A 16283-nucleotide genomic window follows, 5' to 3' on the forward strand; every position below is an offset into this window, starting at 1 on the left:
ATGGAAGCGAGATGTCACCCGTCGGTGATGTGTTCTGCGCTCGTGATCATCTGTGCTGTCCTTTGCGCCGCTGACGCTACTGTCCTCGATTTTGGGGACAGGCAGTACATCAATGAATGGGCGGTGGAGATACCGGGCGGACCTGACGCAGCTAAGGCAATCGCCCGTGAACTGGGCTACGAGCTGGTTAGACAGGTAAGCTGGCAACTGTGCGATAAGTGATCTCTGCTCAAACAACATCCGACAGCGTTGCAGCAGAGTATAAAATCACAACCATAAGGAATGCGATTAGGTTTAACGTTCTTTCCCAATAAATATAAAAGGCTAAATTGCGATGTATGGAAGAAGGAGATCCAACTATCTCTAAAATACCCAAACTGTTCGCCTCTGTTGTAAATGTACGCATGGCTTTGGATGGTACAGGTTTAGTCTCAGCCTGGATGAGAGCTAGTCCTGTTTTTCATCCAGATTGCAGCAATAACTGAAATCGTAAGTGTACTTTTTTAATAGTCTGCATAAGTTAAATATAATGAAACTACTCTTTCTCGAGTGCACAATCAGAATTAGACACGACGAATCTTGTACTATTGGTTCATTTTTACGTATTGAAACTGTCATCTAAACTAGAGGCGAAGGTTCATATTTTTAAACCATGCTTTTTACCGACATCCATTTTTCTGGATTATCATCGGACGCACCTTCTCTATTGCGTCTCATGCAAGATTCACAACTAATCCTTTCCATTTACTGGCCGCTGCTGTAACTTTGTGGCAGTGTTGAGATCTTGCTATGGGGTTAGAAGATTTCGTGTGTTACATGTTTTTTTACGTTAATGGCAGAGTACTGTATGGGAGAGAGAGAGAGTGCGGAATACAGATTGATTTTGATCAAGAATGTAACATTTACGAGGTCAGAAAAGTGAAAGCTTTTGAAATACATGCAGGAGCCTGACAGTTATGAGTCTTATATGTGGCGTTGACATGGCTAATATTGCCAGTTGCCGTGTGTTTGCGCACTATCCGCTCCATTTAAATGTGTATTTTCTCACCTACGCAAGTTAATAACCTAATTCTGTCAAAGCATCTCCATGGAGTGGCTATACATTTCTTCCAACACTTAAGATCTAGCCAAAGCTGAATAATGAACACACATTAGTGGACATAATAGTTTTGCAACAGAAGCAAACACATTAAATTAACAACATATTACGATTTCAAGATATGACAAGCTCATAAATCACGCGATGACCAAAATGCAATGCTTTTAAAAAGTAGCTCATTACCTCACAGCATGTAATCTGTCACGTGACAAAGTATATATGGAAAACGAGTACATTTTTCAATTGAAGTCTGTGTCTGCCATTACAATGGGAATTAAAGAGAGTAATACCTACACTGACATTATTACAGTCCTACTAACGTTGGTTGTGGGCTGTCACGTAACAAAAAGATTACTGTAGGCTATAAGCCGTCTCTAGTTTACAGCTGTTCAGGTTGTCATGAATATCTCCACCAGTATGTACGATTAAAAAAGGTCAATAGAAACGCCCATTAATACTGGCAAGCATCTCCATAGCTTATGACAAGATCTGTAACTTTCAGTCCCGGAATGCCACAACACTGCCTTTTTCTCTGGGTTCGTCCGAACGTTGAAATAACGAGTTCCTTTAGAACCTGTTCATCTGAATTAGTTTAGCCTATTATTTCATCAAATAATGTAATTAGTTTTTTACAGAAAGAAGAAGCACGTCTGTCGTTCCAAGACCAGGGATGCAATCCCTTGCCTGCAGGACGAATCACAGTTTGAGGTTCATTTCAAATTCCTCTCTTCGAGCGCCGTGCGACCCAGTTCGTTTGCTTTAAAGTGATTTCATCCGTTTCCCCAAAGCCCCGGAAACGCGTTTTGATGAGCAGTGCCACGCCCTCGCAAGTAATATTTTCCTGTGATTTCTTGGCGTGCGTGACGGCGTCGCGTTCGTCTGACAGATGTAGGGAAATGGAAAGGTCACAACCTACATATCGTACATTTCTTAAATCCGCTTTAAAATTCCACGGATTACGTCCTTTTTAATTGATAGCATGTGAATGAATCCAGCGCCGGTCTTACGTAACAAGCGAGCTATTATCCATAGTGCAAAAGGATAAGTGAGAGGGTGGCTACGGGGTCAGTATGCATTAAAACAGTATGCAATACGCAGTAGGTTAGACCAACGAATTGTTTGTATACGTATGGAAAGCAATGTAACTGCGTGCTCATATTCACAGGGGACCATTTTGTGCTCAGCCTCTAAACCATTTGTGTAGGTTTGAGGGGTTCCCCTCAATGTTGAGAGAATGTAATATAGCCTATATGATATATATGTGTGTGTGTGTATGTTTTATTTCTCACATATCTACAGATAGGGGCACTGGAGAACCATTACTTACTCAAACACCGTAGTCATCCTAGGCGGACAAGAAGAACTGCTGACCACATCACCAAACAGCTTTCCGAGGATGAAAGGGTATGTCTTCTATGTTTTGAAATGTTTTCCTTCTATCTCCAACCTTCTCTCTAAATGGGCGAAAGTCTATGAAAGCTAACTGACAGGCTGGTTATATGGAACCTTCAATACAGCCAAATGTTGCAAGATGGTCTAATCACATAGGGAGGATAGCCATTTCTTTCCTTATAATTTTGACATAACGGATAAGACCATGTATGGTTTTTTTTCCCTGGTGATAAACGATTTCCATGTTCTTCATTTGATAATGACTCTGAAAATGCCATCTGGGCCTCATCACACCATCTCAGATGGTAGCAGGACAGTTCTTTACAATCAGGGAAAGACGCAAAATGAGAATTCATTTCCTGGAGCCGGCTGACATCCGGACCCGCCACATCACGCACACTAAATATCTTCGCAAGTATTACAGTAATAATAACCATGAATCATAAAGCAGCCGTCACAACTCAGGGAAATTCACGAGGCTTGTTTTGTACACTTGTTGAAATGATTTCTTATTGTCTTTGCATGGCACATGCAGTGCGTAATAGGCTTTCTTCTGTTTCAATGGTGCTGTTAGTGAATGGATCAGCAAACAAACTGACATGTTACGCTCCACAGCCTTGCAAGAATAACAACTATGACGTGGGGTAGCTGATGAACAGATGATGATGGAGAAATGTCTCAAAAGAAGGGATTCTGTTTCATTTCTGAGGAAGACAGGAACAGCTTGTGTCTGAAGTATTAAGCCTGTATTAGCAAGCTGTTCTGTGACAGGACAATGGCAGAGCTATAGCAGTTGACCTCCTGAGGCTATGTGCTTCATGAGCATAGTAATATTTAAAACACTGACACAGTGCAATATACCACCTGTCTGTCTGTCCTCAGTGAAGGTGATTGTCTGTATGTGTGTGCGTGTGTGTGTGCATGTGTGCCAGTGTTTGCTTGTGTGTGTTCAGTACAAGCGTGTGTGTGTATGTAACATGATAGCTCTTTCCTGTTTGTCCGTCAAGGTGTCATGGGCAGAACAGCAGTACGAGAAGCAGCGCGGGAAGAGAGCACCGTTGGGGGCAGAGTGCTCCACCTGCTCGGCAGACAAACTTTTTGATGACCCCATGTGGTCACAGCAGTGGTACCTGGTGAGTTTCCCGTCCATCAACGGCCCACTGGCTGACCCCAAGCACTGCTCAAACGAGAGCGAGGCTTTGTGAACCCCAGAACTAGCTTCTGCTGTTGGTGACTGACTGATCTGATCATAATCATTTGATTTATCAAAGAAGTTAGTGATTGAGAGACTCACTCTTCCATCTGTAGAATGTACCAGTGACAGGCGTGAAGTACAAAACAGACACTAACAGTCTATTTTAAACTCAGAGGAAGTATGAATAGTACCCTGAAAAAAGCTGCCATGATTTTGGAATGTGTTGATGACATCCAGCAAGCTGTACTCTTTACTGTCTTTCTGACATTTAACCTCTCCTTCAGTAATCTGAATCTTAGCTGATAATACCCTTAAAATATTTACATTAACATTGCAATTAAAATTAAAGGAAGACAACACTGTTGACTGGTTAAGACAAACACAAGCTGAATTCCCAGATTTCACATCAGGTGAAAAGTTCAACAAATCGTATTTTTATTCTTTTGAAAAAATAATAACAAATATAGAATTGCAAATGTATACTGGATCACAACTGCTGACAAATGATTTTCCACATACCTTTTCGAAAGCTTTTCAACGTTTCTGCTTCATGACAAAAATATTTCCTCAGTTGGGCACCTAAGTTTGTGTTCTACATTTACAATGACAGGAAGGCATTCATCATTGAAAAGGCTCAGCTGAAGTAGGTTTTTGTCCTTGTTTGCCACAATGAGAATGCAGTATCAGTGCCGTTGCATCATTTCTCTGGCTGAGTTGGTTTGTTTTCTGAGGATTTCAGCCTTGATCGCCAAGGCAACCACATTGATCACAATAGAGATGGGCATATTTGGAGTGTGTCTGTAACAGGGTAATATCTTCTTTTAAAAGGCAGTCTTTTTTGGCAGGACATATGCACTTCATGTGTTTGTATCATAGAAAGCATTGGAACATGACTATGAAATATGAGTGAGAGATGGGAGAAAATTCCAGCTTTAATGTGGCAAGAAACCCATTTGAGTTATTCCGGAGACCGCTGAGTAGGCAATCAGGAGATGAAAAAGCAAAGAACAGCAGTGTCAAAGAGTGTGAAGTGTACTGATTCGCTATAGGAATGTAGTTGTTTCAGTGTGTGTTTGATGGACTGAGTAGAGCTGTAGTGTACAATGTGAGTGGTGCACTGTGTGTGTCAGGGTTTGCATCATCAAAAAGGCAGAGTCAACCTAACTGATGATGTTTGAGCATTTTATCTCAGCTGAAGTATTTATAGAGCGAGAAGGAGGAAAATGATTGGTCTAAGAGCTTCATTGTGCTTCCCTTCCTCTCTGTCCCTTCATCTCCCTCTCTCTGTCTCGCTCACTCTCCCTCCTTCTCCCTCTCTCTCCTTCTCCCGCTCTCCTTCTCACTTTCTCTCTCTCTCTCTCTCTCTCTCTCTCTCTCGCTCACTCTCTCCCTTCTGTGCTCTCTCAAATCAGATCTTTATTGGCATGGTAGTTTAAATCAAGTATAGCCAACGTGTTTACAGTGCACAAAACTCACAAACCGAGTGTACGCTACTGTGTCCCCCCGCTTCCCATTTGTCAGGAGCACATTTTCTCCCTCGACAGTCCTGTCAATGTGATTAGCAGATGTTACCAGGACTAATGGCCATCAGACAGATGTGCCCAACTTTGAGAACCAATCAGAGTAAGTGAGTAAAGACGGCACAGTGCGCTAATTCGGTTAAATCTGCTGGAAGCCTGAAAAACAGACCCAGCAGCTGTGGTCAAACAAAACACTGCCATGCCAACCAGACAGCCAGTCTATTGATGGAACTCCCTGATTGACAGGTAGAAAAACACACAAAAATGAAATCTTATACCAGGTAATGTTGGTTTGGTCAGTCTAAACAAAATAAAGTTAAATATTTCAAATAGTCCTGATCTCTGTTAGTCTATGTGAGAATATTAGTTGCTAGCTGTGTCCTGGTAAAATATTAGTCCTTCTAGCACATTATTCTGATGGAAATGACAGATGCTTTGTCATTAAGAGTATCCCCCTGGAATAAGACTAAACACGCAATGTTTCTCTTATCCTATACAGCTCAAGATTAAGACATATTCTCAGTCATGAAGCAATATTTCTAATAACTCAGATCAGCCATTTATATTTTAAACAATATGTGTCAAATGAGTTACAATGAATGGTTTTCTCAGATTGGTTATTTCTTATACAAGTGTCGTCATCAAGGGGATAAAAGTGAGCTGTGTTCTTCACAACTCCTAACCGTACTAAGCTGTACCATGTGTGTGTGTGTGTTTGCATGTGTGTGTGTGTGTAGGTGTGTCTGTGGGTGTATATGTGTATATGTGTGTACGTGTTTGCGCATGTGTGTATGTGTGTATGTGTGTATGCAATGCACAACATGCATTATTGTGTCATCTCCTTATTTCACAGAGTTTGTTCATCATGGATTACAGTGATACTATTGCAGCTGCAGTTTCATCTCATTTTGACTGGCAGTTCCCATAATGCAATGTTTCAGCAAAATCCAATCCAAACACATTATAAGGCCTCAGTGAGGAAACCAGCAAATAGAATGTTTTGGCTACCAAGCAACCATAGCTTCATGACTTGGGCTAAGGGTTTTTATATTCCCTCTTCATGACTTCATGGGCTGCGTTGGTGTGAGTTGACATTCACCTTTAGAGGGAGAGGGCAAAGAGCACCAGCCACCCTCTGTTTTCCCCAGGGCATAGATACAGAGTATGGCAGGGATAAGTCGGTGCAAGGAGACCTCTCTCTGCAGCTAATGCCTGAGATCAGTACAACAGAGCATCTTAGATTGATTAATTTATTCATTAGTCTCCCAGCTATGAATCATCCAGTCCTCAAGAGGAATAATTTATCGCTTTCTCTTTCTCTCACCCTCTGTTTCTCTCTCCCTTTCTCTCTGTCCATGGCTATCTCTCTCAGTCTCCCTCTTTGTCACTGATTTTCCAATTAAGGCTGGAATTTAAATTCAGTCGCCCACCTCTCACAGAGCTGTGCATGTCAAACTGATTCACTGCTTGTTGCCAGATGGCTCAAGCGATTCTCCTGCTGTGATAAGATTCCAGCATGCCAAAGGTTCCCTACCCACAGAACAATCAGCATTTAAATTCAACCTATTTTTTGTTGACATGTATAAATAACAAAACAGCATAACAATCAAAACAATTTATGAATCATGAGAGTTGCTTCAGCCTCAGTATGATCAACCCTCCAAACTGCTTCTATCTTCAGTGGCTATGGCAACAGACACCCTTTTGTTCACTTCTTCTCTCCTTCTTCCCCCTCCCTTTTTCTTTTCCTTCACCGCTGTTCATTCAAGCAAGACACCAGGACATCCCCCTCCCTCCCAAAACTGGACCTCCACGTCATTCCTGTGTGGAAGAAGGGGATCACCGGGAAGGGTGTGGTCATCACCGTGCTGGATGACGGCCTGGAGTGGAACCACACGGACATTTACCCCAACTATGTAAGAGCATTTCCATGACTGTTTGCATCCAAGTGAACTGTGCAAAAGCCCCTCAGTGTTGTCGAGGCCTGTCAACATAAAAAATCATGTCAGAAAACTTCTACAGTAAGTTGAACTTGCCAGGGGGGCTTTATCCATTACAGTTGTGTCAGTAAATTTCCACAGCAAACTTGATGGAAGCTACCCCAGCTGAATAAGAGCATTCCCATACTGATACCTGCCTGTGGCAAAACTATGCAAGAGTGACAGTGTTAAAAGATATCTATCCTAATGGTGGAATTTGGTGAGAGGGCAACAGGCTGGATCTCTTCAGGTTAGTCAGCCATTACGATGAGGCCAAGCAAGGTAGTTTATTCACCTGGCAATAATCATAATGTAACTGAAGAGTATGGGGTTTTGTTATACAACCAGTATAGTTGTTCTGTTTCCATGTGCAGGTGTTGAACCCCCTGTTTCAGGCACACTGAGATGCCCCTCTAACCTAGAAACAAAATTGCTGTGATGTTGGAAGGGCATCTGTATACAGTGAGGATACACACACGGAGATCCAAGCACGTATCGTCCTCAAGGCTACAAGAGTGACAGACAATGTCAGCACAAACAAAAACAGACCCAGAGTCTCTGCAGTAATTAAAGCTCCTTAATTAAGAGGGCCTTAGCTAATTGAGTGAGCCAAGCAGTGTTGCCAGTTTGGTGGATTTGCGTTCACCTGAAAGCTTTCATTCATATGAGGCCAATCTGCACTGAACTGTCTTAATTAATATGAATTGTATTGAATTGTAATTGTATCAATGTTTTGCCTTAAAAGTCCAATCCGTTATCCTAATACATGTGCTAAAAGAGTATCAGCTAAGAAAAAAATACTACAACTAACAAAATAAGTGTAGCTCTGTGAATTACAAAATAGTAGGTTGTGATAAATTTCTGCTGCCTTTCTTTGTATGTTATGTCATGACTCCTACTATTGATTGCGACACTGATGACTTTGTACTCTGTCTGCTCTTAGCCTAACCTTCTTGTGTGCAGTTCTCTAAGTCACTCTGGATAAGAGTGTCTGCTAAATGATTAAACATAATGTGTATCACTGCCCGACCGTACATATCTCAGAGATAAAAACAAAGTAAAGATTTTTTTTACAATGAATGTGTTATATCTGGGGCACTGACTTCAGAGACTGTGAAACTGTGTTTGAATGAAGTGTTAATGATTATTTCTGACCTCGTTTCTGGCTTGCAGGTGTGAATTTACCAGCAGAATAAAGCAATTGCATAACACCTGCACCTGAATGCATAATCCGTGTCCCTCCTTTCCAGGATCCAGCTGCGAGTTACGACTTCAACGACAACGATCCCGACCCCTTTCCCAGATACGACTCCACCAATGAGAACAAGTAAGACACCATGAGTTGTGTTTGCTCACAGCTGCAAAAAGAACACCATATCTTCTGAAAAGAAAATAAAACAGATAAAAAAAAGTCAAGATACAGTATATCAGTATAGGCTCTGCTGTACAGGCATAACGCAGAGTCTCTCCTGATCTGTACCAAATTTAAGATTACATCTACAACATGTGAGAAGGGGAGCGCAGTGACAGGATGTTGGATGTTGGGTGTGTTGGTCCTGAGCTCCATTGGTCACAGTTACAAATGGACGAAAGATAACATAGACATGGTTCACCTGCCCCCCAGAATCCTGGTGATCCTCCTTTAACAACCATCTGTCACAGAACAAGCAGAGCAGGCATTATGGTGGCCACCCAAACCAAACTGTTGAACAGTAACAAGGATGTATGTACAATGAGACATTGCTGAATGGCAGCTCCAGCATGTGAATTTGGGTTCGATCGGCAGAGCGTCTGTATCGTTGCTGTATCGTCCCTCCCTCACATTTTCTCAGGTGTCTTGTTCTCCAAATGTCTCACTCCCACACTGTGTTTGGTCAGATGACTCACTGATCACCAGTCCTACATGTCACTATTTGTAGCTACCTGAGCATATGCCTAACAATGGTGGTTCTGACATGCACTCACACCTGCACACACCCCACGCACTCGCTGTCTGATCTTTTGTCAGTGTGGTGCTCTTGTGTAAGCGATTGTGTAACTCAGAGTCGGTACACACAGCAACAGAGTGGAAAGGGGTAACTGTGGCTGAGAAATGTGAACAGGGAAAATGCTAAGTGATGTATTTCCAGGAGGTTACCTAGAGTGCATGGCATCAGGGAATAAGTCTTCATTCTTTCCCATTCACTCTCACTCAGACTCCCTCTGAAAATAGTGTGGTCTAGACCACCCTGTGACAATTTGATAGATTGGTTGTGGGCATTATAAGGCTAAATTAGGCAGAATATATACCCTACTTTTAATCACACCCTTCCTGCTCTCATTTCCTGTATTAATCCTTTCTTCTTCATCCATGTAAAACCACTTTTACGGTGTATTGCAACCATTCATAATGCCCACAATCGCAGCTTGTTTAGATTAATGCATTTTAATCGCCCTGGTAACGGTCTGCGCGGGTGTTTTTTTTCCGGCTTACAGACATGAAGACAGGAAGAATGTAGATCGAGATCAAGCTTTGAGCCATGTGTGACTTCACCCACTCAATCTGAACTGGCCCCAGAGTGTGTGACAAGCTGAAACACACATATCTCCGCTCTTGGCTGTATAATGCTTACTGCTGTTTGCCTTACGATTTTATTGCCAATGTCTACAGCTGTTATTTGGTTTTAGACATTTCAGCTGAAGGGCATATGGATACAACATGTGTATACTAACTGGGATTTAAGCATGCATCCCTTGGGTCCAGAGTCCTGTGCTCCAACCAATACACAATCAATAGCCACACCACGCACATCTCTTGTCATGTCTACTGATAATCCTATTGGCTTCTGTGGGGCATTGGTTTAACTGTGTTATAGACTCACCAGTCTTATTGAACAGTTTTGCAGGGGTGGCCCAGATTTACAGAGGTTTTTTTTTTTCTTTCGTGCAATGACTTAAACTTACCTCCCCCTCAGGTACTGACACACACCTCACACTGCACACCTGAGCTCATTGATACACACCTGCAGGTACCTGTGCTGCCATACAGGTGGTGCTGAGCATTCTTCACTCTCCACTCCACTAAGACTGGTCCCTCAGTCTGCTGGTGACTTAAACCTACCATGTATGTGCTTGCAGGCATGGGACACGATGTGCCGGAGAAATCGCCATGCAAGCTAACAACAACAAGTGTGGAGTAGGTGTGGCATACAATGCCAAAGTCGGAGGTAAGGGAGCTCTCCTTAGGCAAAGGGCTTTTTTTCACCATGGCTGCACAGACACACTCATCTGCATGTTGTCTGGATGGCTCCTATCCACCCAGCCCTTGCGACAGGTCATCCATCCATATACTGTAAAGATCGGCAAAGCTGCTCACTGTCAGTGAAAAGGTTCCATTTTGTTGCATGGTTCATGTGGCTTGTCTGCCATTGTGTTTCTGTGTTAAAGTGGGTCAGGGCAACCGAGGCCACTGAGAGACAATCGCTGAATTGTCTGAATTGAATAATTAGGCCGTTAGGAATTAGGACAGCCAAAAATAATTTCAGAACAGATTTGGACATGAGCAGTGAAACCAGAAAAAGTCCACTGAACCAGGACGCACCTGGAATGAAAACTCTGTCTACCATAAACAACACTGCACCTGTCTCTGTGCGTTTCATTATAGGAGGAGATACTGGAGGTCCACTCAGCTGTCATTTTGACAGTGGGAAACTCTGTTTCCCTATGTCTGTCGCTTTATCACTCTCTCAAGGGATTCAAGGGCCTCAAATTAGCTTTACTCACCTAACACCACATTTGTGTGTGTATCATTTCTGTGTCTGTGTCAGTGTCTCCAAAGTATTTAAAGCATGACCATAACAGACTAATTTCCCCCCCCCCCACCCTCTGTCTGTCTTTCGCTTTCCCTGTTCCTCTCAGGAATTCGGATGCTGGATGGGATTGTGACTGACGCCATTGAGGCGAGCTCCATCGGCTTTAACCCCGATCACGTTGACATCTACAGCGCCAGCTGGGGTCCCAATGACGACGGGAAAACAGTGGAAGGTCCCGGGCGCTTGGCGCAGAAGGCCTTTGAGTATGGCATCCAGAAGGTGAGAAGGATCAGAGACACCCCGAAAGTCCGCTCTGGTGTTCTGTGAGCGGGTCACATTTCACTCGCTGCTGGGGTTTGGTCAGGTCCTCAAACTCACCTCCTGGTTCCGGCACATGGTCCAATACACAGTGGTGTTGAGGTTGAGACCCATTGCCCTAATCTTACTATGCCATTTTCTGTTCTGTAAGGCCAGTGTTGTCAGTTGTTCGGTTTACGGTGCGGATACAGAGCTCTGCCCCCGTAATTTTTTTTGTGCCTTATCCCCCATTTCTCCCTGCTCTCCAGGGGCGTGGCGGGAAGGGCTCCATCTTTGTGTGGGCGTCAGGGAACGGGGGTCGGCAGGGGGACAACTGTGACTGTGATGGCTACACGGACAGCATTTACACCATCTCTATCAGCAGTGCCTCCCAGCAGGGGCTGTCCCCCTGGTACGCTGAGAAGTGCTCCTCCACCCTGGCCACCGCCTACAGCAGTGGCGACTACAGTGACCAGCGAATTGTGAGTTGCCGCCACCCTCCCTGCATGACGCTCTGCCACCATCACCCAACACCCCGCCCTGCACCTGTCTGTTTCCCTCTCCCCTTTCGTCTCCTCCCCTCTTTCCTCTTTCCTCTCTCCATTCCCTCATTCTGCTTCTTCCCTGCCAAACACCGGCTCTTGTGCCCTCTCTTCTTTTTCCCTTCTCTTTGTTCTCTTCACTGTCTCTCTGTCTGATTGTGTACTTTTTCCTTCGGCTCAGTACCACCCATTAAGAGTATTGTGACGTCATTTTGTTTCTCAGACCAGTGCAGACCTGCACAACCAATGCACAGAGACACACACTGGTACGTCTGCCTCTGCCCCATTGGCTGCTGGGATTTTCGCCCTGGCCCTGGAGCAGAAGTAAGTTGCTCTTTCGTTTGGATTAACCCGAGCCCACGCATTCGCCCATGCCACATTAGCCAATGCTGTGAATGCCAGCTGCTATCAGTTAAAATGATGGGAGGAGAAACCAAAACGATAATCTTAGTTAGGGGTTTACATAATGTTTTTATTTGTAATTGATGTTGTGCAATATTTAATATAAAAGATAACAAATTTGGTGCATTGCACTAGAATCAGCTAAAGCAAAAAAAATAATATAACAGTAAAAAAGTCACAATGTATACGCAGTGAGTTGCATGCAATAAGAGCAGCAGTAGAGAGCATGCATTTGTGGCTTCTGCTAGGATTTGGTTTGGACACCCAATGTGTGCTTTTAGTTTGAAGAAAGAACAGTAACATAGAGAAAATGTAGGTAAAGTAATAGCATGCTGTTTTATGTGTCAAGAAAACAGAAGTGCCGAAGAGATACGTTTGGACAGTACTTTAATGTCAGAGGATATAGACATAAAAAATTGTCATCTAGATGACATCTGGCACAAAAGCTCATTGACATGTGTCCACACAGCCCTGCCCTTACGTGGCGGGACCTCCAGCATCTGGTGGTATGGACCTCAGAGTTCGACCCCCTGGCCAACAACCCAGGTTGGAAGAAGAACGGCGCTGGGCTCATGGTGAACAGCCGCTTCGGGTTCGGGCTTCTCAACGCCAAGGCCCTGGTGGATCTGGCTGACCCCAAGGTGTGGAAACACGTTCCAGAGAAGAAGCAGTGTGTCGTGAGGGACAGCACCTTCCAGCCCAGGTAAAGGATGGGGGGGTTCACCCATCATGCAGGTGGCTGCAGGTAGATGGGGGAGCTGGCTCTGCCGAGCGAACATTACATTACATTACGTCATCAAAAAGTACTACAAGGGGTCAGTAAATACTGAGTTAAGTGCTAAACTAGTATAGAGTGTTTTTTGGAATAGGATTTGGATAGGATAGAAAATAGGGATAGGTAGAAAGCATATGTAAAACGAGGAGGCGTATGGATTTGACATGCGGTACACAGCACGATGGCAGGACAGGTCAGCAAATAACCATGTGTTTAGGTAGCACTGGTGTGTAGTGGAGCTAGGGATAAAATGTTCACTTACTTTCAGAGGAGGAAAAGAAAGATGAAAGCGTTGGGTGATGCATTATGTGGAACAGTGACTCATAGTGTGCTGCTTTGTGCTGCATCTGTGTGCGAGTACCAGGTTAAGAGGGATGGGGTTAGCGGGTTACCAAGTCAATCCGGTGATTATTTCCAGACTGCGTCTGCTTGAACAAAAGGGTTTTCAGTTTTTATTGTACGGGGTGGAGGGGGTACAGAAATGCTTTCATAATCTGAGCGGTAATCCAGAAAAGCATTAAACAATAAAATATCCCACAATTGCTTCCTGTGAGCACTATAATGCAATATAAGCTTTTATTATTAAAGGCATAATTTCTGTGTGTTGCACTGCTTTTGCTGCAGCATATTCAGATATTCTTCGTATGTATAAATTAATAATTCCAGCCCTGTATTTTTTTAAGTTGCGCCAAATGTTTTTTCAATGCAGTACGGGTGTGTATGAACTTTGTTTTGGCTGTGAGCTGTGAGCGATGTTCTGGTCTAGATCTGAGCAGTTTTGTATTGGATGCATCAGCCATTGACCCCGTCCGTCTCAGAGCCACCTCTTGAGGGTGGAGTGCCCTGCTGGAGGGTTTTCTCTCCTTTCACACGAAACCCATCAGAGGATCCATCATCAGTCCGTCACAGGGAGTGATTTTGAATATCCTGACTGCGTTTATTCATGTATCAATTCATTGGGCCTCTCTCTCAGGGCATTAAAAACAGACAGCGAGATAAGAATTGAGATCCCCACGAGGGCCTGCGCTGGGGACGAGAATGCCATCGTATCCCTGGAGCATGTGCAACTGGAGTCCAGCATCGAGTACACTCGGAGAGGAGACCTGCGTATCACACTCACCTCCCCCTCAGGTACTGACACACACCTCACACTGCACACCTGAGCTCACTGATACACACCTGCAGGTACCTGTGCTGCCATACAGCTGGTGCTGAGCATTCTGCAGCAGTCTGCTGGTGAAAAGTGTGAAATTGCCACTGTATGATGGCAACACTAGATCAGGAAGTCTGGATTTCTTCTCAGAAAGAAATGTTACAATTCTACCACACTCAGGTTCATAGCAGTGATATAGTGGCTTTATTAAGTGTAATGATATGCAAGTGACTGCAGTGCTCTCAGTGTGGCAGTAGTGTTAACACTCACAGGATTACACTCACTGACAGCTGTGTGTGTGACCTTCACACCCCTCCAGGTACCAGCGCTGTGCTGCTGACAGAAAGAGAGAGGGACACGTCCTCCAGCGGCTTCAAGAACTGGAACTTCATGTCCGTGCACACCTGGGGGGAGAACCCCTCTGGCACCTGGACCCTCACCATCACAGACGTGGTGAGTGAAGCTCCGCCTCCCACCAAGGCCCCAGGCCTCCTGCAGACACAGCGACAATCCAGTGAACTGCAGGAGCTGTCTGACACAGAGACAGCATGTTTTCCCTGCAATCATGTCTCTGCTGTCTCTGGCTGTGTGGGAATGTAGGGAATGAGAGGGTTTAGATATCCCTGCGTCTCCCTCACTCTCCTCTCCTTCCTCCATCTGCCGCCGAAGTCTGGACGAACGACAAACGAGGGCCGCATCGTTGACTGGAGGCTGATCCTACACGGCACATCAGAGCGGCCAGAGCACATGAAGACGGAAAGGGTGTACACGCCCTATAACGCTGTGCAAAATGACCGCAGGGGCCTGATGGAGGTACAGGGAAGCATTTTTACACACAGACACATGCATAAACCACACAGACATTCTTACATATACACAAATTTATGCACACACACACATACAAACAAAGACACACACATATGTAGAAACGCACACAGATGCATACACACAAGCAGATGCACAAACACACACACACACCTTTGTCTAGTCAAAAACAGGAAATCAAATTGAAATTGAACTGCAAATAACCATTATTTATATTCAACATCATTATTTCTATATTAGTAAATATTAAACTGGCCACCAGGGTTGTGACCATATCACTTACACATTTTTATGTCTTTATGATGCTAATGGCTTCTGAGTCATCAGTGATGACATCCTAAAAAGCACCTCTGTAACTCTCTCTCATCCTCTGTCTTTAGGAGAACCCTACAGAGCCCCACGTACCTCTGAAAGCCCACCCCTCTCCTGGACCCTCCCCCGGGGGAACCCCCTTCGATGCCCTCATACAGCTCCTCAAAGCAGCCATTGAGAGGCAGCCCTCACCCAGCCAAAGCCAAGCCAGCAGCAGCAGGCCAGAAGCGGAGACTGCCGTCCCATCCCTCGCCTCCCAAAACCTCTACCAGGCCCTGGACCTGCTCAGTAAGCATGAGGGCTTGGAGGGCAGCCAGCCCAGTGACTACAGCGATGTGCTGTACCGCGAGCCCAATGGGCACAGAGACAACACGCTAATCCAGACCCTCCTCACTATGCTCACGAATACCAGCCGGTGATGTGGACAGCAGAGGGCGCCAGAGATCACAGCATCTGAGCGATGGGCAAATGAGAGATGTGGTAGTGAGTCTGAGGGAAGGGCTAGAGATGATGTAATGTAAGCTCTTCCAGTAAAAGTAAAAATACTCTTTTCCTGTTGGCCTGTTTGTTTTTGGCTGTCGTTCAACATGCATTGAAAGACTTAAGCTGCATGAGTAGCCTTATGTACCACTTTCTTTAAGTGAGCATTAGACTTAATATTACCGAAATAGGCCAACAGTGCCTTTTTACAACTCAGTTCATGTCAATGTTCTTTATGGCAAAAAAAGAGGCCAAAAGTAGCTTTCCCCTATAAGACTCTCTCTCCTACTTTGACACATCTGTTTAGAGAATGAAAACAGTGCTGTATGCAGTAGAATTTTCTGCCCCTGTAAGAGACTGAGAGAAAAACAATCCTGTTCTACCCCCTATGTGTCTCTCCTGTGTATCCAGCCACAGAGTTTGTTTCATTTCACACATCATCCCACACAATTATTTAGTGATTATTTTGCACTTTTGTTTTGAATAAGAGCTGTAAATGAATGACTATTTTCTCACAAATT

General features: G+C 44.3%; 1 protein-coding gene across 1 annotated transcript; it reads left to right on the forward strand.

Annotated features, from left to right (window-relative positions):
* On the forward strand, positions 1–15701 carry LOC118776452 (neuroendocrine convertase 1-like). Its single transcript, XM_036526810.1, has 14 exons — positions 1–195; positions 2399–2503; positions 3499–3624; positions 6976–7122; positions 8436–8512; positions 10303–10391; positions 11083–11255; positions 11543–11755; positions 12039–12139; positions 12687–12920; positions 13966–14123; positions 14465–14598; positions 14815–14958; positions 15351–15701. Exons 1-14 carry the CDS (start codon positions 1–3, stop codon positions 15699–15701), a joined length of 2247 nt encoding a protein of 748 aa, XP_036382703.1.
* The last annotated feature ends 582 nt before the right edge of the window (positions 15702–16283 follow it).

This window comes from Megalops cyprinoides, chromosome 4 (assembly GCF_013368585.1).
Source record: "Megalops cyprinoides isolate fMegCyp1 chromosome 4, fMegCyp1.pri, whole genome shotgun sequence".
Lineage (NCBI taxonomy): Eukaryota > Metazoa > Chordata > Actinopteri > Elopiformes > Megalopidae > Megalops > Megalops cyprinoides.

Excerpts from the sequence above, each read along its gene's own strand:
- LOC118776452 (XM_036526810.1), top strand. The coding sequence starts at position 1 with ATGGAAGCGAGATGTCACCCGTCGGTGATGTGTTCTGCGCTCGTGATC. Across the intron at positions 11,256-11,542 it reads TTGAGTATGGCATCCAGAAG|GGGCGTGGCGGGAAGGGCTC; the intron begins GTGAGAAGGATC and ends CCTGCTCTCCAG. Across the intron at positions 14,959-15,350 it reads ACCGCAGGGGCCTGATGGAG|GAGAACCCTACAGAGCCCCA; the intron begins GTACAGGGAAGC and ends CTCTGTCTTTAG.